This window comes from Canis lupus, chromosome 3, assembly GCF_048164855.1.
Source record: "Canis lupus baileyi chromosome 3, mCanLup2.hap1, whole genome shotgun sequence".
Taxonomy (NCBI): domain Eukaryota; kingdom Metazoa; phylum Chordata; class Mammalia; order Carnivora; family Canidae; genus Canis; species Canis lupus.
The window spans coordinates 13039680-13056988 of record NC_132840.1 but is presented as its reverse complement, the minus strand read 5'-3'; the positions used below and the strand labels follow the sequence as shown (position 1 = coordinate 13056988).

The following is a 17309-nucleotide window of genomic DNA, read 5'->3' as shown; positions in this document are numbered from 1 at the left end:
AAAGGCACCTTGTTGGTGTGCATACTCTCTAAATCAAGGTTGAGCATATGGTGAATGTCCCAGCCCCCAGGAGACTGTGGGGAAGGAAGCCTGGGTAGGGGGTAGGAGTGGGGAGAGCTCCCACTCCAGGACCAACCAGTCCCATCTTAATAATCACTCAGGAAACCCGGGTGGCTCAGTCGGTCTGTCTTTGGCTGAGGTCAGATCTCAGGGCCCTGGGGTTGAACCCCATATCAGGCTCCCTGCTTTGTGCTCTGTGGGGAGCCTGCTTCTCCTTCTCCCTCTGTAGCTCCCCCTGTTTGTGCTCTCTCCTGTGCTCTCTCTCTCTCTGTCAAATAAATAAGTAAAATCTTTTTTAAAAAGTCACTTGTCCCCTCTGGGCCTCAATATTCTTCCCTATAAAATGGGGAAGTCAGCAAGTTTGGATTTCGGTACTAGCATGGAAGTCTCACTCTACTTCCCATAGAATAGTGGGCTGAGGCTGCAGTAGTGGAAATGTAGGTGTCAGCCATTGAGGACTGAGGGAGATGTTTGCAGAGGGGCCTCCCTCTTGGGATTCTTCCCAGGGTGATGCTTCAGCCTCCAGAGCGAAGTGGTGCTCCCTAGTACCAAGGAGTGCTGCCCCACAGAAACAGACTATGGGCTAAATATGGACCCAGGTTAGAGGCAGTGAGAGGTCAGAGGCAGCCTTGCAACCAAATCTGGACAGCAAATCTGCCATTTGTACAGTGGCCAGTGCCCAATAGTCTACTCAGGGAGGAAACAGAGCATGTCCAAATACTAGATGGGCCACAGGACATCAAACAAGAGATTCCTATGTTTAAGGGAGTGGAGGGTTGGGGGCCGGCCCTGTCTACCTGAAAACCAGCTTTCCACATCTGCTCTGTCCTTTTGTTCTGTTCCCTTTGCAATAGGGTATAAGAGTCAGGCTAGAATCCTGGCTTGCTGCTCACCTAGGTGTTCTTCCTGTGTCTCAATTAGGCTTATAAATCCTATGCTGTTTTCTATTCATTTTATAAAATAAGGGCAAAATGGATCAATAGGTAAAAATTTGCACAAACCACTGCTAGGCTGAGAGAGAAGCCTGCCTGGCCATCCCTGTGTTATAGCTTGAAATGTTCACTGTCTGAGGTAGCTAAGTCTGGATTAAGGGCACAAATGAAAAAAGGCATAGAATGTTGTGTGTAGCATGCAAAAATGGAACATATAAAAACCAGGGGTTTCATTCAAGATAGATGGTGATAAGTTAAGGATGCATATTATCATCCTTAGAACAGCAACCATGGGAAAAATACAAAAAGGCATAGCTCAAAAGGTAATAGAGAATATTTCTAATATAGAATATTTCTAAATATTTGATTAATGCAGACAAGACAAGAAAGGAAGATAGTGGAAATAAGTAGAAAACAAACAGCAAGATGGTAGACCAACCCCAGCATTAAATGGACTAAACAATTAAAAGGCAGATATGGTCTGACTAGATTTAAAAAAAAAAAAAGCGAAACCCAACAATATACTGTCTTCTTTTTTTTTTTTTTTTTTTTAAGATTTTATTTATTTATTCATGAGAGAGACAGAGAGAGAGGCGGAGACACAGCCAGAGGGAGAAGCAGGCTCCATGCAGGGAGATTTTATCCAACAATATACTGTCTTAAAGAGATGCACTGTAAATGTAAAAACATACACAAGAGGAAAGTAAAGGGGTAGGAAAAGATAGACCATGCAAACACCAAGCATAAAAAAGCCCAGTGTGACTCTATTAAAATCAGACAAAGTGGGCTTTGGGACAAGGAATATTACTAGGTAGCAAGATGGCTATTTCTGAATAATAAAGGAGACAACTCACCAAAAAGACATAACTTGGCAATCTTGGGCAAGTTACCCAGCTTCATTTCCCATCTGCAAAATGACAATAATAATAGGACCTGCCTAATTTAGGGGTATGGTGAGGATCGAATTATTTAATTCTTTTCTTTTTTTCTCAAAGTATTTAATTCATGTAAGGTGTTAAAACCATGCCTGGCACATGACAAATGCTCTGTGAATGTTAGTTCTCAAGGTTATTGCAATTGGGACAAAGCCTCAAGCTCTCACCATGACCCTGACTTAGCTTCCTCTGAGGTGGGGCTCTGCAGGCTGCTGCAAGATAAGGTGTAAATACAAGCCACCAGCTGGTTCCTCCAGTTCCTTTTCCTGGTAGTGGTGGTGCTGTGTGTGTGCGTGTGTAGAGACATGAGGCAGAGAAATGGAATGAGACAGCATGCACCCAATGAATCTATTTGCTATAGACCCAGGGAAAAAAGTCAGGGAGGTATGGGGACCGGGTCTAGGAAGGGAGCAGGCACCAAGTGGAGTTTGGATGATTGCCTGGCATAACTGGTACTGAATGGGATGGCTCTCGGCTGCCCTGAGTCATCTCCCAGCCTGAGAAGCAGGAAGGCAGCCACTATGTGGAAATTACCAAGTTCACATGGAAGGAACTACAAAGATCTTTGGGCGTTTTCCCCTGGTCACAGGCACAGAAAGAATAGCCAGTGAATTCCCTGCTTTCCCTACACCCCTGCTCGAAGGCAGTGATAGTGGGGCTGGTTTCATCAGCGACAGGGCTGGGAGATCTGCTAAGGCCACCCCAGCTTTGGCCTGGAGATCTGGACAAGGATGACATTCCTGCCGGGGATGTGGGAAGAGAGGTCTCTAAATCACTGCTGACTCCTTTTCTTCTCCTTTACTCTCCTGACACTACCTCCCTTCTCACACGCAGTGGCTGCCTACCTCCCTTGTTTACAGATTTATTGACATCCACTGCACATTGGGCGCACCTCACCCTATCCCCTATCGTGGATGGTAGGTCAGGGCGCACCAGGCTTGATAGATGAGAGAGCCTAGGAGCTCCAAGAGGTAAAGGCACTTGCCCATGGCTGGTAAATGGCAGAGTCTGGCTTTCAAGATGGTCCCTCACTACAAGTTCATTGTTCTTTATCAGTTTTAGTTTACTGACTTTGGTACAGGTTAATCTTCTTTAATACATTCATCAGAAATCTTCAAGGGTTTCCCATCGCCTAGAGCTGCAGCTTCCAAGCTTTTTTGATCTTTCATTCCTGTGAGTAAAACATTAAGAGCACATTCTCCATTGTATGTCCATTTTAATTATAAATTATTTGCAAATGCTAATGTACTCTTGTATTAGAAAGCATTCATTCATATGTGGTTTCAAGATGAGATAAATATATTACCAAATAGAAAGAGTCTCTAATATTTCCTCTCTGTGTCTGCGGATCAGCCTGTGGATCCCCTAGGATATGCATACGTCCCCACCTTGGAAACAATTGGCCTGAAGGATAAAGTGCTAACTCATGGGCCTAGGATGGGACGCTTTGCCATCTAAAACTGTCAGCAGATTTCTTCCCACTGTCCTGCAGATCAGTGTCAAGGTGCCAAATGGACCACAGTCATTCTCAACGCTACATCTCCCTCTACACCCTTCCCCTCTCCTCCTTTCTAAGTCCTCCATGCTGGGTGAGCTCTAGCACAAACCCCAGGTTTTCTGCAAAGTCTTTCTCTTTGACCCTGAGCATTCGTGCCAATTGTTCGACCTCTGAATCTCAGCCTGCCTGCATCACCACTAAGCTATCTCACCTGGCATGTTTAGATGAATCTTGCCAAGCACTTTATGCAGGTACCATTATTATTACTTCCATCTCATAGCTGGGGAAGCTGAGGCTCAAAAAGGTCAAGTAAATTTCCAAAGACACACACTAAGTGATGGATTTGTACCCTGGCCTGAGGTCTAGACTCAACTCTGATTAAGCACTAAGCTATATAAAGCAAAGATGGTCTCTTACACTCCTGGTTTTGTTTTGTTTTGTTTTGTTTTGTTTTGTTTTGTTTTGTTTTGTTTTCTCTCAACAGCTTGCTAAAAACACATATATAGATGAAATATCAAGAAAATTTTTGAATGAATGATAGTTTGAATGGATGAATGAATGAATCACCCAGGCCAACATCAAGAAGAAAGCCCATGGTAAAGGGGGAAAGGCCTCTTTTATTGCCAGTACAGAATGTATTGGCTCCTGTACCTAGAGTTCTGAGAAAGACTTCAGGCTTCAGGCATGGCTGAATCTGGCTGTGCAGGTGTCATCTCCCAGATTCAGTGTCTCTGACTCCCGGCATGGCCATCCTCTGTGTTAACCAAGTCCTCAAGTAGGCTTTGCTGGCAACTCCAGGGTTCTGCCCTGCCAACGTAGCAACTCCAGCAGGAAGAAAGAAAGAGTGTCTGATGGCTCATTGCTCCAGCTCAGGTCATGGGCCTGTCCTAGATCACATTTCTGTGACCAGGAGGTTGAGATGAGGGGCTTGGTCAGTTCTGGGATCATTGAAATGGAAGGGTGGCTAGTGCCATTCAAACCACAAGAGCTGAGGTGGAGGATGGGGGTCAGGATATTGGAAGAATGAGTGTGCACAGGTATGAATATCAGGTCCACTTGACTTTGTCTCTTGCAGGATTTGGTAGACTGGCGGAAGCCCCTACTGTGGCAAGTAGGCCACCTGGGAGAGAAGTACGATGAGTGGGTCCACCAGCCAGTGATCAGGCCCATCCGCCTCTTCCACTCTGACCTCATCGAGTCCCTCTCCAAGAGTGTCTGGTGAGCCCTGCTCAGGGCCCATGGTGGGCTATTCCTCTCTCCTGATGCTGCCAGTCAGATACAGAAGGGGAAGGTGCAACTGGGTCCCTCCCCCAGAGCCCAGAGCTACCCTGTAAGCTCTTGGGGATAGTGGAACATGCCATAGACACAATCCATTCCTCTGCATGGTTTGTCCATTGAGTGAGTGGCAACTGAACATGTAGCCAGAAACCACTTTAAATGTCACCCTTGTTCTTTTTTTTTTTTTTAGCTGCCTCCAACAGCTTTTATTTGTTTATTTTATTATTTTATTTTTTTAATAATAAATTTATTTTTTATTGGTGTTCAATTTGCCAACATACAGAATAACACCCAGTGCTCATCCCGTCAAGTGCCCTGCTCAGTTCCCGCCACCCAGTCACCCCCACCCCCCGCCCTCCTCCCCTTCCACCACCCCTAGTTCGTTTCCCAGAGTTAGGAGTCTTCCATGTTCTGTCTCCCTTTCTGATATATCCCACTTATTTTTTCTCCTTTCCCCTTTATTCCCATTCACTATTATTTATGCTGAGTGAAATAAGTCAATCGGAGAAGGACAAACATTATATGTTCTCATTCATTTGAGGAATATAAATAATATAAATAATGTCACCCCTGTTCTATTCTAGACTCTTTTGAGGATTTTCCAGCCTCTAAAGCCCAAAGGAATAATTTTGCCTGCAATTGGCTTCTTTGCCACAAGAGGTCAGCATCTATCCAGCTGCGCAGAGTCTAGCCACAGGGATGCAGTTCTTTTCTGCCAATAACTTATCTCAGAGGTGGAAGCAAATAGACTTACAGTGTCTCTCTTCTTTTCTCCTCCCTGGCCCCAAAGCAGTGTCCCTTTGGCCCTGTGTCTCCATATGCTTCCCGTACATGCTTTGGTCTCATTTATTCCTTCCTATCATTGAGAGGTGCATTTCTGGGGAAGCTGGACACTGTCGAGCGCCTGTGTATGTCTCTCTCTTTACCCCGATGGCCCTCCTGCAGGTACAGTGTCCCTGTCATCTGGATGCCCCTGATGCTGTACCTCAGTTGGTCCTACTACCAAACCCTCGCTCAGGGCAACGTTCGACTCTTCGAGTCCTTCAGCACAGGTAAGGTTGGTTCCTCTTCGCGAGCAGGAGATTCCAGTGCTGTCTCTGGTCCTGAGTTTCTAAGAACATAGAACCCCAAACAACATCATAAACGTTTGTAAATGAGGCCTCTCTGTAGCAATAGACTTCCAGAGAACAATGTCAGGCTCCCCTCACCCCAACCCCAAGTGGATAAAGAAAAAAAAAAAAAAGACCAGCAACATGTTAGCAGACACTAAATGGAATCATGTTGTCAGATGTAGCCATAAAGGAGAAGGCTTCTTGCTGAGTCTAATGCTGGAAAATGTGTGACTTGGGATTGTCAAGAAACTGAGTTAAATCATTTCAGTAGGGGCAGCCCTGGTGGCTCAGCAGTTTAGCGCCGCCTGCAGCCCAGGGTGTGATCCTGGAGACCCTGGATCGAGTCCCACATCAGGCTCCCTGCATGAAGCCTGCTTCTCCCTCTGCCTGTCTCTGCCCCTCTCTCTCCTCCCTGTGCATTCTCATGAATAAATAAATAAAATCTTTAAAAAAAATCATTTCAGTAGGTGCACAGCTGAGAGCTGGACCCCAGGTGCTCCAAGAACACAGCACAGATTAGAACGTAGGAGAGAAGGATGGGGGAGTGCCCTGCAGTGTCCCTACAGGCCTGCACAGCAGAGCCCCTGACTTGGAGTACCAACCCCCTAGCCACTGCTGAGCGCTTGGCACACGCCAGGCCTGCTGCTTTCCGGGGACCATCTCTCTTACTCCTCCCAGCATTCCCACAAGAGAGGCACTGTCATCATGCCCTTTTAGAGATGAGGAGATGGTGCCTTAGGGAAGTCAATCGAGTGCTTCAGGGTCCCATGGCTGGGACAGGTTTGGGGGTTGCCACTTTTGCCAGCCTGCCTCCCAAGCTTACTGATTTCCAGGTACCTCTAGGAACAAGTCACCTGCCCTGATGGCCTTCTGACCTGGCTCAGCCTGCCTCTGGGAGGTACTAGCCCCTGGTGGGTGGCTCCAACCGAGGCGAGGTTGGGGGATAGGTGGAAAATGGCTGCTGGGGGTAGTTGAGGTGGGCTTTTCCCTCCTGATCCCACATCATGGTCTTCAGAGCCTCCCTCTCTCTGCCACACACGGGCTCCCTCTCCCTATACTCCGAGGCTTCATTCCTGCCTGCCTCTGCTGGGAGTGGCAAGCTGAGGGTGTGAATGGCTTAGAGGAGAGGGGCCAGGGCCACAGCGACCAGGGTCTCAGTTTCCCCAGCTGGCCCGGGGCAGAGGCGGATGTGGTGGGAGCTGAACAGGCTGTAGGAAGTCCCCCAGAGCCCGGACCCGCTCCCGCTCACTGAGGGTTAACCCACACACCCTGCAAGCCGCGGTTACCCTTTTCTGCCCACGCTGAATAGCTCAGGCACAGCACAGGGCTTGTTGCTCAGAAGGCCTGCTCACTGAATCGCCCACTGTCCACCCGGCGCTCCCCTAACAATCAGCAACAGTGGCAGGGCCGCCAAGGCTGGCAGCCGGAGGGGGAAGGGGATGCCGGCGCTTTGGCCAAGGTCCCTCTGCAGGATTCCTCCAGAGATGCCACTCAGTACCAGCTCCGGCCGGATGGGCCGACAGGGGTGATGCTGGGGTGACAGGGCGGGCAGAGACCTGACCTATAGGAGGGGACTCTTCTGTGTGGCAGGGAGGGTGATCTGAGGGCTGGGTCCGAACACAGCCTCCGCAGAGAGCTGAAATGTGCCATCTGAGAGAGGGCCAGTGTAGAGTCTGTGACCACAGTGCCAGTGATGATGGCACAAGAGAGATGCATCCGCATCCCTCCCTCATCCCCTAGCTCATCAGACGAGCCCCAGGCCCCAGGCAGAGGACATAAGAGCCGCAGAGTGAGGCTAGGGAATGCTCGCAGGGTCCCAATGCAGCTGCTGGACAAAGGATACACCACAACAAAGGCAGAAAGGTCAGGGTGCCAAGAAGCACCTGATGGAGGCTGAACAGGGACACCAGTTCTGCAAACCTAGGATGGCCCCTGGAGCAGTTCCTGGGAGCAGATTAGAGCACGCACCACACCAGAACCATTGCCAGGCAGCACCCTAGGGGTACTGGCCTCCATGGGGACTCTGTTGCAGGACCCCCAGCAAGGGCCAAGACCAAAATCCGTGGCCAGGGAATGTTCCTGTGTGTCCAGTCCTTTCCCTGCTGTCAGGAGAGCTAAGCAGCAAGGTAGGGCTCCTGCGCCCTGTGCAGGGGAGACAAGGGGCTGGGCTGGGAACCCTCTCCCTCGACCAGTGACCCTCCAGAACTCTACAAGGAGAATCAAGACAAGATGAGCACAATAGGAGCGCAAGTTAGAACTTAGATGTATTTTGCCTCATACTTAAATTTAAATGGCTCCATTTAAAAATCGTGGTAGCAACTTATTATATATGAAGATCACTATATCATTAGTATTAATAGATAATATTATATTAGTCTTACTGTATAATATATATCCTTATCATATAGTCACGTATTCTGTGACTCCTCCCTCCTAACAACAGTCTTTCATGACGTGTAGGATTAGTTTTACTGTTGAGAAAATATTGAGATGGTGCAGAGCCAGGATTTGAACCCAGGGCTACAAATCCAAAATACGTGCTCTCTGTACTCCACCAGAGGGTTCTGAGGAACCCAGGGAAGAGGTGTCAGAGCTTCCCTGGAAGCAAGGCCCTCTTGCCTCCCAGAGCAGCCCCGCCAGGGCCAGATGGCCCCTCACATTGCGGTCAGGCAAGCGTCTTGTACCAAACGTGGACTCAGCTTAGGTTGACATCCTGGTGAACATCCACCCACCGAGCTTAGTACAGTCCCCGGGACAGTACCTGGCAGAGCTACTCCTTAGGAGGAAGCCACCTTCTGGTGCAAACTCCTAGGGATCTAGCTGTACATCACTGCTCCGCGGCCCCGGAAGGCCCAGGGTCGGGAGGGGTTGCAGTCAGCAGTATGGTCCCATCTGAGAAGCCTTCAAGCCTCTCTTTTTGCTCACCCCCCCCACCCCAGCTTGACCTGGTACAAAAGGTCAAGTTCACTTTGGTCCTTGATTGTTTTGTCAGAATGGGGCTGGGCCCAGATTCTGTTTCAAAGAGCCGGAAGGTCCCTCCCTGCCCCTTTGCTGTCCTGGGCTTTCTTCCTTCCTCAGCAGCCATGGGTGGTCACCCACACTCGGCCCACTGGCCCATGGCCAGTGCATTGGGGACGGGGACGGATGGTAGAACAGCAGCCACAGGGCAATGTGACAAGTGGGACATGAGGGGTGGGGCCGGTGCTTCCAAACCAGCCCAGGTGGGAATGAGGGCATCTGGCTTCTCGCACCAGACACCTGGGCTGAATCTCCAAGGATAAAGGGGTAGGGAGAGGATCCCAGTAAAGAAAATATGAGCAAAATTAGGGATACAGTAGGAGTGGGGAAAAGGGAGGATGAGTACATCTAAGGAGCCACAGGGCTTTGGTTTAGCCCTTCAGTACAGGTGACAGGGAAACGAGGCAGGGACGTGGCTGGCAGCACGGGTCTCAAGGGACTCTGAGTGCACTGCTGGGGATTTGGCCTTTACCTAACAGTAATGAGGTCCCAAAAAAAGGCTTTGAACAGTATATGGCAACAGGGAATTGGGATGGGAGGCAGATGCCTCATTGGGCAAGAGGTGATAAAGTGGTAAGGGGATTAAAAGCAGCAAATGGACCAGATTTTTTTAAATTGAGATGAGATTCACCTAATATAAAATTAACCATTTTAAAGTGAGCCTTTCAGTGGCATTTAGTGCATTTACAACGTTGTGCAATCACCACTTCCATCTAGTTCCAGAACATGTTCATCACCCCAAAAGGAAATCCCGAACCCATTGAGCAGTCACTCCCCATTTTTCTCTCCTCCAGCCCCTGGTAACCACCAAATACAACTTCTGCCTCTATACATTGGCCAATTCTGGACATTCCATACAAGTGGATTCATACAACACATCGACTTTTGTATCTGGCTTCTTTTACTTTGCCAAGACATGTTAAAGAGGAGGAATTACAGAGCCTGGTGCCATCTGGATGGATGCAGAAAAGGATCAGCTAAGCATTAGGTCATGTGTGGATGTCGGAACCCTGGCTGAGGAAAGAACCCATGAGGAGCAACCTAGGAATGACAGGATGGGCAGGAAGAAGAGGAGGAGGATTGGCTTCATTTGGCAGCTGTTGACTTTGGGGCCTGTGGTTAGCCGTATAGAGGTGCCCTGTAGCAAGTGGCTGTCCAGGACCGGGGTGGAGGTGGAAGTCTGGGCAGGGGTTGGGGGGGTAGCCTCTTGGTGTGACTGACTTCCACCAGCAGAGGGTGTGTGGAAGTAGAGAGTCAAGGCTTTGACGCTGGGGACAGAAGCAGCATTTCCATGATGGTGCCTGACAAGGGGCATCTAGAGAAGAGGAGAAAAGCTAAGTGACCCAGTGGGCAGGGAGACGAGCTGTGTATTCTAACCATGTGGGTTGTAGAGCTTTGGAGAATCTGAAGCTATGGACTTGCTCCCTTGAAACATCCCACAAAAATCAAAAGATGCAATATAGTTACAATATGAACCAGCAACTTCACTCCTAGGCTTGTCCCCAGGACATCTGAAAACATACCCCCACAAAAACTTGTACACGAATGCTCATGGCAGCATTATTCTTAATGGCCCCAAAGTAGAAACAGCCCAGATGTCCATCAACTGATGAATGGATAAACAGAGGTGGTACAGCCGTACAAGGGAAAAATATTCAGCCTCCTGACACATGCTACAACACAGATGTGCCTTGAAAACAGTCCGTGTAAAAGAAGCCAGTCATAAAGACCACATGTTGTAGGATTCCTCTTATATGGAATATCCAGAGTGGGAAAATCCATAGACAGAAAGTAGATTTGTGGTTTCCAGGGGCTGAAAAGCAGCAAGGGTGGGAAAGACGAGTGACTGCTAGCGGAGACAGGTGTTTCTTTTTGGGATGATAGAAATGTTCTAGAATTGACTGGTGATTGGTTGCACAATAGTGAGTGTACTAAAAAAAAAAAAAAGACCCACTGAATTGTATACTTTAAGTGGGTGAATTCTAGGATATGTGAATTATATTTCAATAAAGCTGTTATTTTTCAAAATGGAGAGGAAGTCTGGCCAGAGCAATGGCTTGTGGAGAAAGATACAGCTTAGGTGTGGAGAAAACAGTGACCAGAGCTGGCGTCCCATGAAGCCAAGAATGAATGGGGAAAAGAAATGAGAGCTTCCAAGACTGCAGGCTGTCTTCAGAGGGGTGGGGTGGGTAACCTCACACACGATGACAATCCCATGTCTCCGGTCTTCTGGTCTCTGAAGAATCATCTTCAGGGTTTTTACATGTCCCTCTTACGCTATGACTTCAAGTCTTGTCTGTTAATGTTTCTCTACTTGGATTTTTCTGTCCTTCCTGCCCGCCCCCTCTGCCATCCTTGGTTGCTGACATTTTCCTCAATAATCCTCTGGCTCTACTGGCTTCATTGGGATCATCCTTCCCTCTTTCCTGTGCCACTGATGCAAGGTCCCCGCCCCCCACCAGACGTGTCAGCCATTTGGATTGCTTTAACAGGACATCACAGACCAAGTGGCTTATAAAAAACAGAAATTTATTGCCCACAGTTCCAAAGACTGGAAGTCCAAGATCAGGATGCCATCCTGGTCCGGTGAGGGGCCCCCCTGTAGGTCCCAAACTTCTCATTGTATCCTTACATGAAGCTCAGCGGGGTCTCTTTTATGGGAGCGCAGGTCCTGTTCAGGACAGCTCCACCCTCATGACCCAATCACCCTCTAAAGGCCCCATGTTCCAATACCCTCACATTGGCAGTGAGGTTTCAGTTCATGTAAGAATTTGGAGGCGGACACTTTGAGACCAGCACCGGGGAGAGTTCCAGCACTGGCAACAGCTGCTCCCCTTAGCCCTCCTAAGGGAGATCTCAGACCTCTTGCCAGCAGCCCCATTGTTCCCCGAGAGGACCCCTCCAAGCCTAGCACAGATCCTCACAGCCTCCTGCCCATTTTGACCCAAGAGCCCCATCAGTGTGGCCAGCCCCAGAGCTGCTAGATGTAGAGCAGCAGCTCCCAAGGTGACCAGACAGCGAGATGGGACGTCTGGAGCCACCAGGCATCGCTGCCCATGGGGGGCCGCCCTGACTTGGCCTCTCTCCTGCCATTCTGCAGAGTACTCAGTAGCCATGCCTGAGTCTGTGTTCCCGGGCCTCTTCATAATGGGGCTGTTCCTCTGGAGCCTCTTAGAGTACCTCATCCATCGCTTCCTGTTCCACATGAAGCCCCCCAGCAACAGCTATTACCTCATCATGCTGCACTTCGTCTTGCATGGCCAACACCACAAGGTGAGCAGGGCCGGCTCCGTAACCAATGCAGGGGGGCTGCTGATCTTTGTGGGAGTCGGGGTGGGAACAGGAGGCAATTGGGGCATTCGATGTTGCTCAGAGGGGTGACCGGATCCTAATCTGAACTGGGCGTGGACAGAGTGAGGGTGCGTGCCCGCACACCAGGCCTGCTGCAGGTGCATTTCAGAGTCATCTTTCATCTTCACAGCAACGAGTTCATTTATTCATCTCTTCAACCAGTGTTCACCACCGAGTGCTCACCATGTGCAGGCACTGTTCTAAACAGCATTGAACAAAACAGTAAAAAAGTCACTGCCCCTGTGCAGCTTCCTTCTGAAGATGGTGCTACAGTTCTCTACATTCCACAGAGCGGCACACTGAGGCTTGGAGAGATTAAGTAACTGAGGGACTTGCCCAAAGTCACACCTGGCACAGCCAGGAGGTCATGCCCCATTCTATGAACTCCAGAGTCTGTGCTCTCAGCCATCCACCACCACCCTGGGGCTCTTCGGAGACAGTATGCCACCCAGAGGCTGGGAGCAGAAGCCAGGGCTGACCCAGGAGGCTGCACCCCACCCCCCACCCGCCAGCTGCTTCTCCGTTCCTGCACCATGCAGTTCTCAACCTCTCCCAGGGCATCCCTTTGTTCTTCCCTCCCTCCTCCCCTCCCTCCGTTCCTGCTTCCTGCTAGGAGCGCTGGGGGGTGGGACGCATCAGCACATTGCTCTGTGGCTATCACCTGCTTTCTCTCCCCCCTAAGCCCAGAGAGGGCCTATCTCTTAGAATACTCACCAAGGCATCTCTAAAATCTTGCCTCTAATACCAGGCCCTTAGCTTTTGAAGCTCCAGAGCCCTGGACTTGGCTCTTTGGTCTGGCTCACTGTGACCACACCCCCTCGGAACCAAGAAGGGTTCCTATTAGGATGTGGGGATGAGGAGAGCAGCGTATCCAGAAACACTCCCAGTAGCATCGACCCTGTGAGCCTGCATTCCCCTCAGCTTGCTGCTGTGCTGCCCTCCCAGTCAACATCAGGCCTCAGTCCAGGGACCCTGGTGGTATTTGGTGCTGGGGCTCCTCTCTAGCACTTTACAAATTCCAGAGCCAAAGCAGCCTCGTGAGCATAAAGCAGGACTCTGAGCCATGAACACCCCACCCATGTCACATCCACCACCATGTTCTTGGACAGGCTTCCAGGTCCCATCCTGGTTTGGAAATCCAGAGCAGGACAGTCTTTCAAGGGCTTTCAGGGGTGGTGGCCTGCCCTCCCCAAATCCACTGAAGGTGCCAAGCCCGCCCACGACAGGTTGCTGTCACCATGCTGGGATGTGTGGGGACTGCTCCATCCCATCCGCTGCCATGCTGTGACTCCAGACAGGTGGACCCGACTATCTTCTGACCTTGAACTTCTCTATCCACAGGCACCCTTTGATGATTCCCGCCTTGTCTTCCCCCCTGTGCCAGCTTCTTTGGGGATTGCCTTATTCTACCTTATTCTACGGCTCCTCCTGCCCGAGGCAGTGGGGGGTGTTCTGTTTGTCGGGGGCCTTCTGGGCTATGTCATCTATGACATGATCCATTACTACTTGCACTTCGGCTCGCCACACAAGGGCTCCTACCTGTACCACATGAAGGCCCACCACGCCAAGCATCACTTTGCATTTCAGAAGTCAGGTGAGGTCAATACATCCCTGCCTCAATTTGTTTATTTATTTGGCAGCCACTATGGAGCCCCTCACCAGGGCCAGGCACTGTTCTGGGTACTGGGAATACAGGGCAAGTAAAGTCTGGGCCTCCTACCCTGATCACTGGGAGACAAAGAAACCAGTAATGAGCAAAGATAATTTTTTAAAATATTTTATTTATTTATTCATGGGAGATACAGAGAGAGAGAGAGGCAGAGACACAGGCAGAGGGAGACACAGGCTCCATGCAGGGAGCCCAATGAGGAACTCAATCCCAGGACTCCGAGATCACAACCTAAGTCGAAGGCAGACTCTCAACCACTGAGCCCCCAGATGCCCTGGGCAAAGATAATATTGGACAGTGATAAGTTCCACAGAGAAAAAAAACCAACAGGATGTGGGGCAGGATCCATCCCTGTCTAACCAAATATAATGCAAGCCACAGATGTGATTTTAAATTTTCCCGCAGCCACATTGACAAGTAAAATTAAACAGATATAATTTAGTTTTAATAATATATTTTATTAAGCCAAATACAACCAAAATATTATCATTTCAACCTGTACCCAATATAAAAAAATCACTAAGGAGATATTGTACATCCTTTTTCATCTATTAAGTCTTTGACATCTGATGTGTACTTTGCGCTTACAGCACATCTCAACTCAAGTGCTAAGTTTTCATTAGAAATACTTGATCTATATTTAGAGTTTATAAAAATTGACTATAAAAGAAGCCCAAAAAAGTAGATTCACATAGTTGTCCTAAATGTGCTTAAAAGTTTTCCGGCAACTCAATCAACTGTACGTTTTTCAAACTGAAATTTAAGTTAATGAAATTAAGAATCTAGTGCCCCCATAGCTCTAGCCACATGGTCAGTGCTCAGCAGCCACACGGGCCAGGGGCTCCCGCATCAGACAGCGCAGCACTAGGGACAGTGGTCCGGGAAGGTGCCTTTACAGCCTGGGGCATCAGCTAAGAACAGCCAGCATCCAACGTCTAGGGAAAGAGCATCCCAGAAGCAACAGGTGCAGAGCTTCTGTTCCAGCCTCTGAAGCAGGAATGAACTTGGCATCTCCAAAGAGAAGGAAGAGGCCAAAGCGTGAGAGAGAAGGGAAGAGTTAGGCAGGACCAGGTTCTCCCAGGAACTCAGTCTGGATAGGGAACTTGGGTATATTCCAATGGCATCCTTGGGGGACTAGAGACACAAATATCGGGCTCTTGACTTTTGCCAGGACGGCCCTGAATGCTGGGAAGACCAGTGGGGATAGATGTTCAAACCTTGCCTGTGCGCTGGCCCTCCCCAGGCTCCCTTCCTGAGGAAACCGCTCCCCCATCTTTACTGGTGCCTCATCTTCTTCCCATTTGTTCCCCTCTCTAGGATTTGGCATCAGCAGTAAATTGTGGGATCACTTCTTCCACACCCTTATACCGGAAGAACCCCACCTGAAGATGCAGTGACAACTCCCAGCCCCCTGGTCCGGCCCTCAGCCCAGCCGTGGCCCCTTTTCCCACCCCCGCCCCCATCCAGACCCTGCAAAGAGGTTTGCTTGGCCAGGCAGGACAGGCTTGGCCAGGCCTTTGTGCTTGGTGAGGAATGCTGGGGAAACCAGGAAGACTGGGGCTGACCCTGAGACTGCCATCCTGGCCCACCACAGGTGGGTCACATCCACTAAGCAGCCAAGTAGGTCTCAGGGACTAGCACTTTCCTGGGTCATCCTGGCCTCTCCACTAGCATCCCTGACCTGAGCCTTAGCCCACAGGACTGCGCAGGACCTGGCCAATGGGGAATTTCCCAAGGGGAATGAAGGAAACTGACCCCTGGGGCCGGGCCTGTGTCCCACCTATCTATGCCTTAGCACCTTGGACTTCCTAGGACACACCCCCACAGTGGAGCTGCCAGCATTAACAGCAACGAGCGGGTCTGCAGGGCCCATGTCCCTCGTCTTCCTCACCTTCCTCTCCTGGGGAAATCTGGTGGCTTTTGCTGTTCTGATGAATGGAGAACACAGAGGTGGATGAAGTGCTCTTGCGAGAAGAGACAACATGATGCCTCCCATAGGCCACCTCCAGTTCCCGGGACAGTGCTTTTGGACCCGCCAATCACAAATGCCAGCTGTACCGCCAGATGCCTCAGGCTGCAACACATCCAGCACCCACACACGTGGCCCTCACATGCCTGTGCAGATGGGTGGGGGGTGCTGATGGGAGCCCAGGTTCCTCTCTTTAGGAAACACCAGCTTCTCTGGCCCTCCCCTCCCCTGCCATTAGAATCACAAAGCTTTTCCCCCAAGGGAGGCTAAAGAGGCCTCTCCAAGGGTAGGAACCCCACCCCACATCTGGCCATTCTTGACCTCCACCTGGCATAGGTAGGCCTCTGCCCCCCTCACTCAGGACCCTTCCAGTACTGCCTCCTTACGCCAAGAAGGAGCCTCACGCGGTGCCTTATCTCCCCTTTTGCTTTCCTGCACCTCCACCAGCAGAAGAGTGCCCGCCCCTTCTTCCTCATAACCAAAACCCTCACTGCTCATAAGAGGGTCTTATTTATAAACTACATAAATGTCCCTAGTCTGGCCCCAGACCAAGTAGCTGCTCAGACTGCCCTATCTAATCCTGCATGTCAGGCTTATGTAAAAAAAAATGCGTCCTCTTTTTGTTCCCTTCTTACCCACAAACCGTTACTACTTGAATTTTTTTGAAAACTCGATGAGTGTAAAGGCTAAAAAGAAGCAGTGTGTTGGATCCTGTGATTTGTATTGTTTACTGTGGAGCTATTTAAAGATTTCAGAATAAATATACAAACTACAATTGTGAAATAAAGATGTAAATAAATTGTATATTTTGAAAAATAAAAACACTGAAAAAGTCAACAAAACTTTGCTGCTGTTTGTTGATGGTGCCTCACCAAACTTCATGGCTGGGGAGGGGCAGCCAGGTGGGGGATGGGAGTAGCTGGCCCAGGAGGGAGGAGTATTTATTTTATCACTGATCAAGCTGTGTAGACCTGCAGAGCAGCATGATGATAAAAAGCAGCCCCTATCCTCTTCTCGGTTTTATTACTGTTTTAAAATTCTCTGTAGGGGTACCTGAGTGTCTCAGTCGATTAAGTGTCTGCCTTTGGCTCAGGTCATGATCCCGGAGTCCTAGGGCCTAGGATCAAGCCCCACATTGAACTCATGACCCTTGAGCCCTGAGTCAGGGTCCCTGCTCAGCAGGAAGCCTGCTTCTCCCTCTCCCTCTCCCTGCCGCTCCTTCTGCTTGTGTGCTCTTTCTGTCTCTGTCAAATAAATAAATAAAATCTTAAATAAAAATAAAATTTTTTGCAGACCACATCTCCCCTTGCTGCTGGCACGCAGGGTAGAGGTTGGAGGGTTGTCACTTGCGCCAATCGCCTTGATGCACCCCTGGGGAGTCATTTCTTCTGAAATTTACCAGATCCCAACTGGGATTCCAACGGACTTTCCTGAAACAAAGGGGGAAGGCTGTAATAACAAATGCCCGCTGTGAGGACTAGAACTTC

The 17309-nt window shown here is 49.6% G+C and overlaps 1 protein-coding gene and 1 long non-coding RNA gene across 4 annotated transcripts in view; one reads left to right on the top strand and one right to left on the bottom strand.

The window, feature by feature from the left end:
* Positions 1 to 16664, top strand: part of FA2H (fatty acid 2-hydroxylase) — a 45353-nt gene extending 28689 nt beyond the window's left edge. Inside the window, exons 3-7 of the mRNA XM_072818378.1 lie at positions 4501 to 4643; positions 5649 to 5755; positions 11934 to 12106; positions 13526 to 13778; positions 15171 to 16664. Of these exons, the coding sequence (XP_072674479.1) occupies positions 4501 to 4643; positions 5649 to 5755; positions 11934 to 12106; positions 13526 to 13778; positions 15171 to 15250 (756 nt within the window). The 3' untranslated portion in view covers positions 15251 to 16664. The remainder of the gene's footprint in view (positions 1 to 4500; positions 4644 to 5648; positions 5756 to 11933; positions 12107 to 13525; positions 13779 to 15170) is intronic.
* On the bottom strand, positions 1602 to 8755 carry LOC140628896 (uncharacterized). 3 transcript variants are annotated; one of them, XR_012026827.1, is made up of 4 exons: positions 8577 to 8755; positions 5689 to 5814; positions 4077 to 4325; positions 1602 to 3098 (listed from the first exon to the last, which is right to left on the bottom strand). It is a non-coding gene; the product is annotated as an uncharacterized lncRNA (long non-coding RNA). The 3 variants fall into 3 exon arrangements; XR_012026831.1 differs by lacking the exon at positions 4077 to 4325; XR_012026836.1 differs by lacking the exons at positions 1602 to 3098; positions 4077 to 4325 and adding an exon at positions 4332 to 4690.
* Positions 16665 to 17309: the final 645 nt, after the last annotated feature.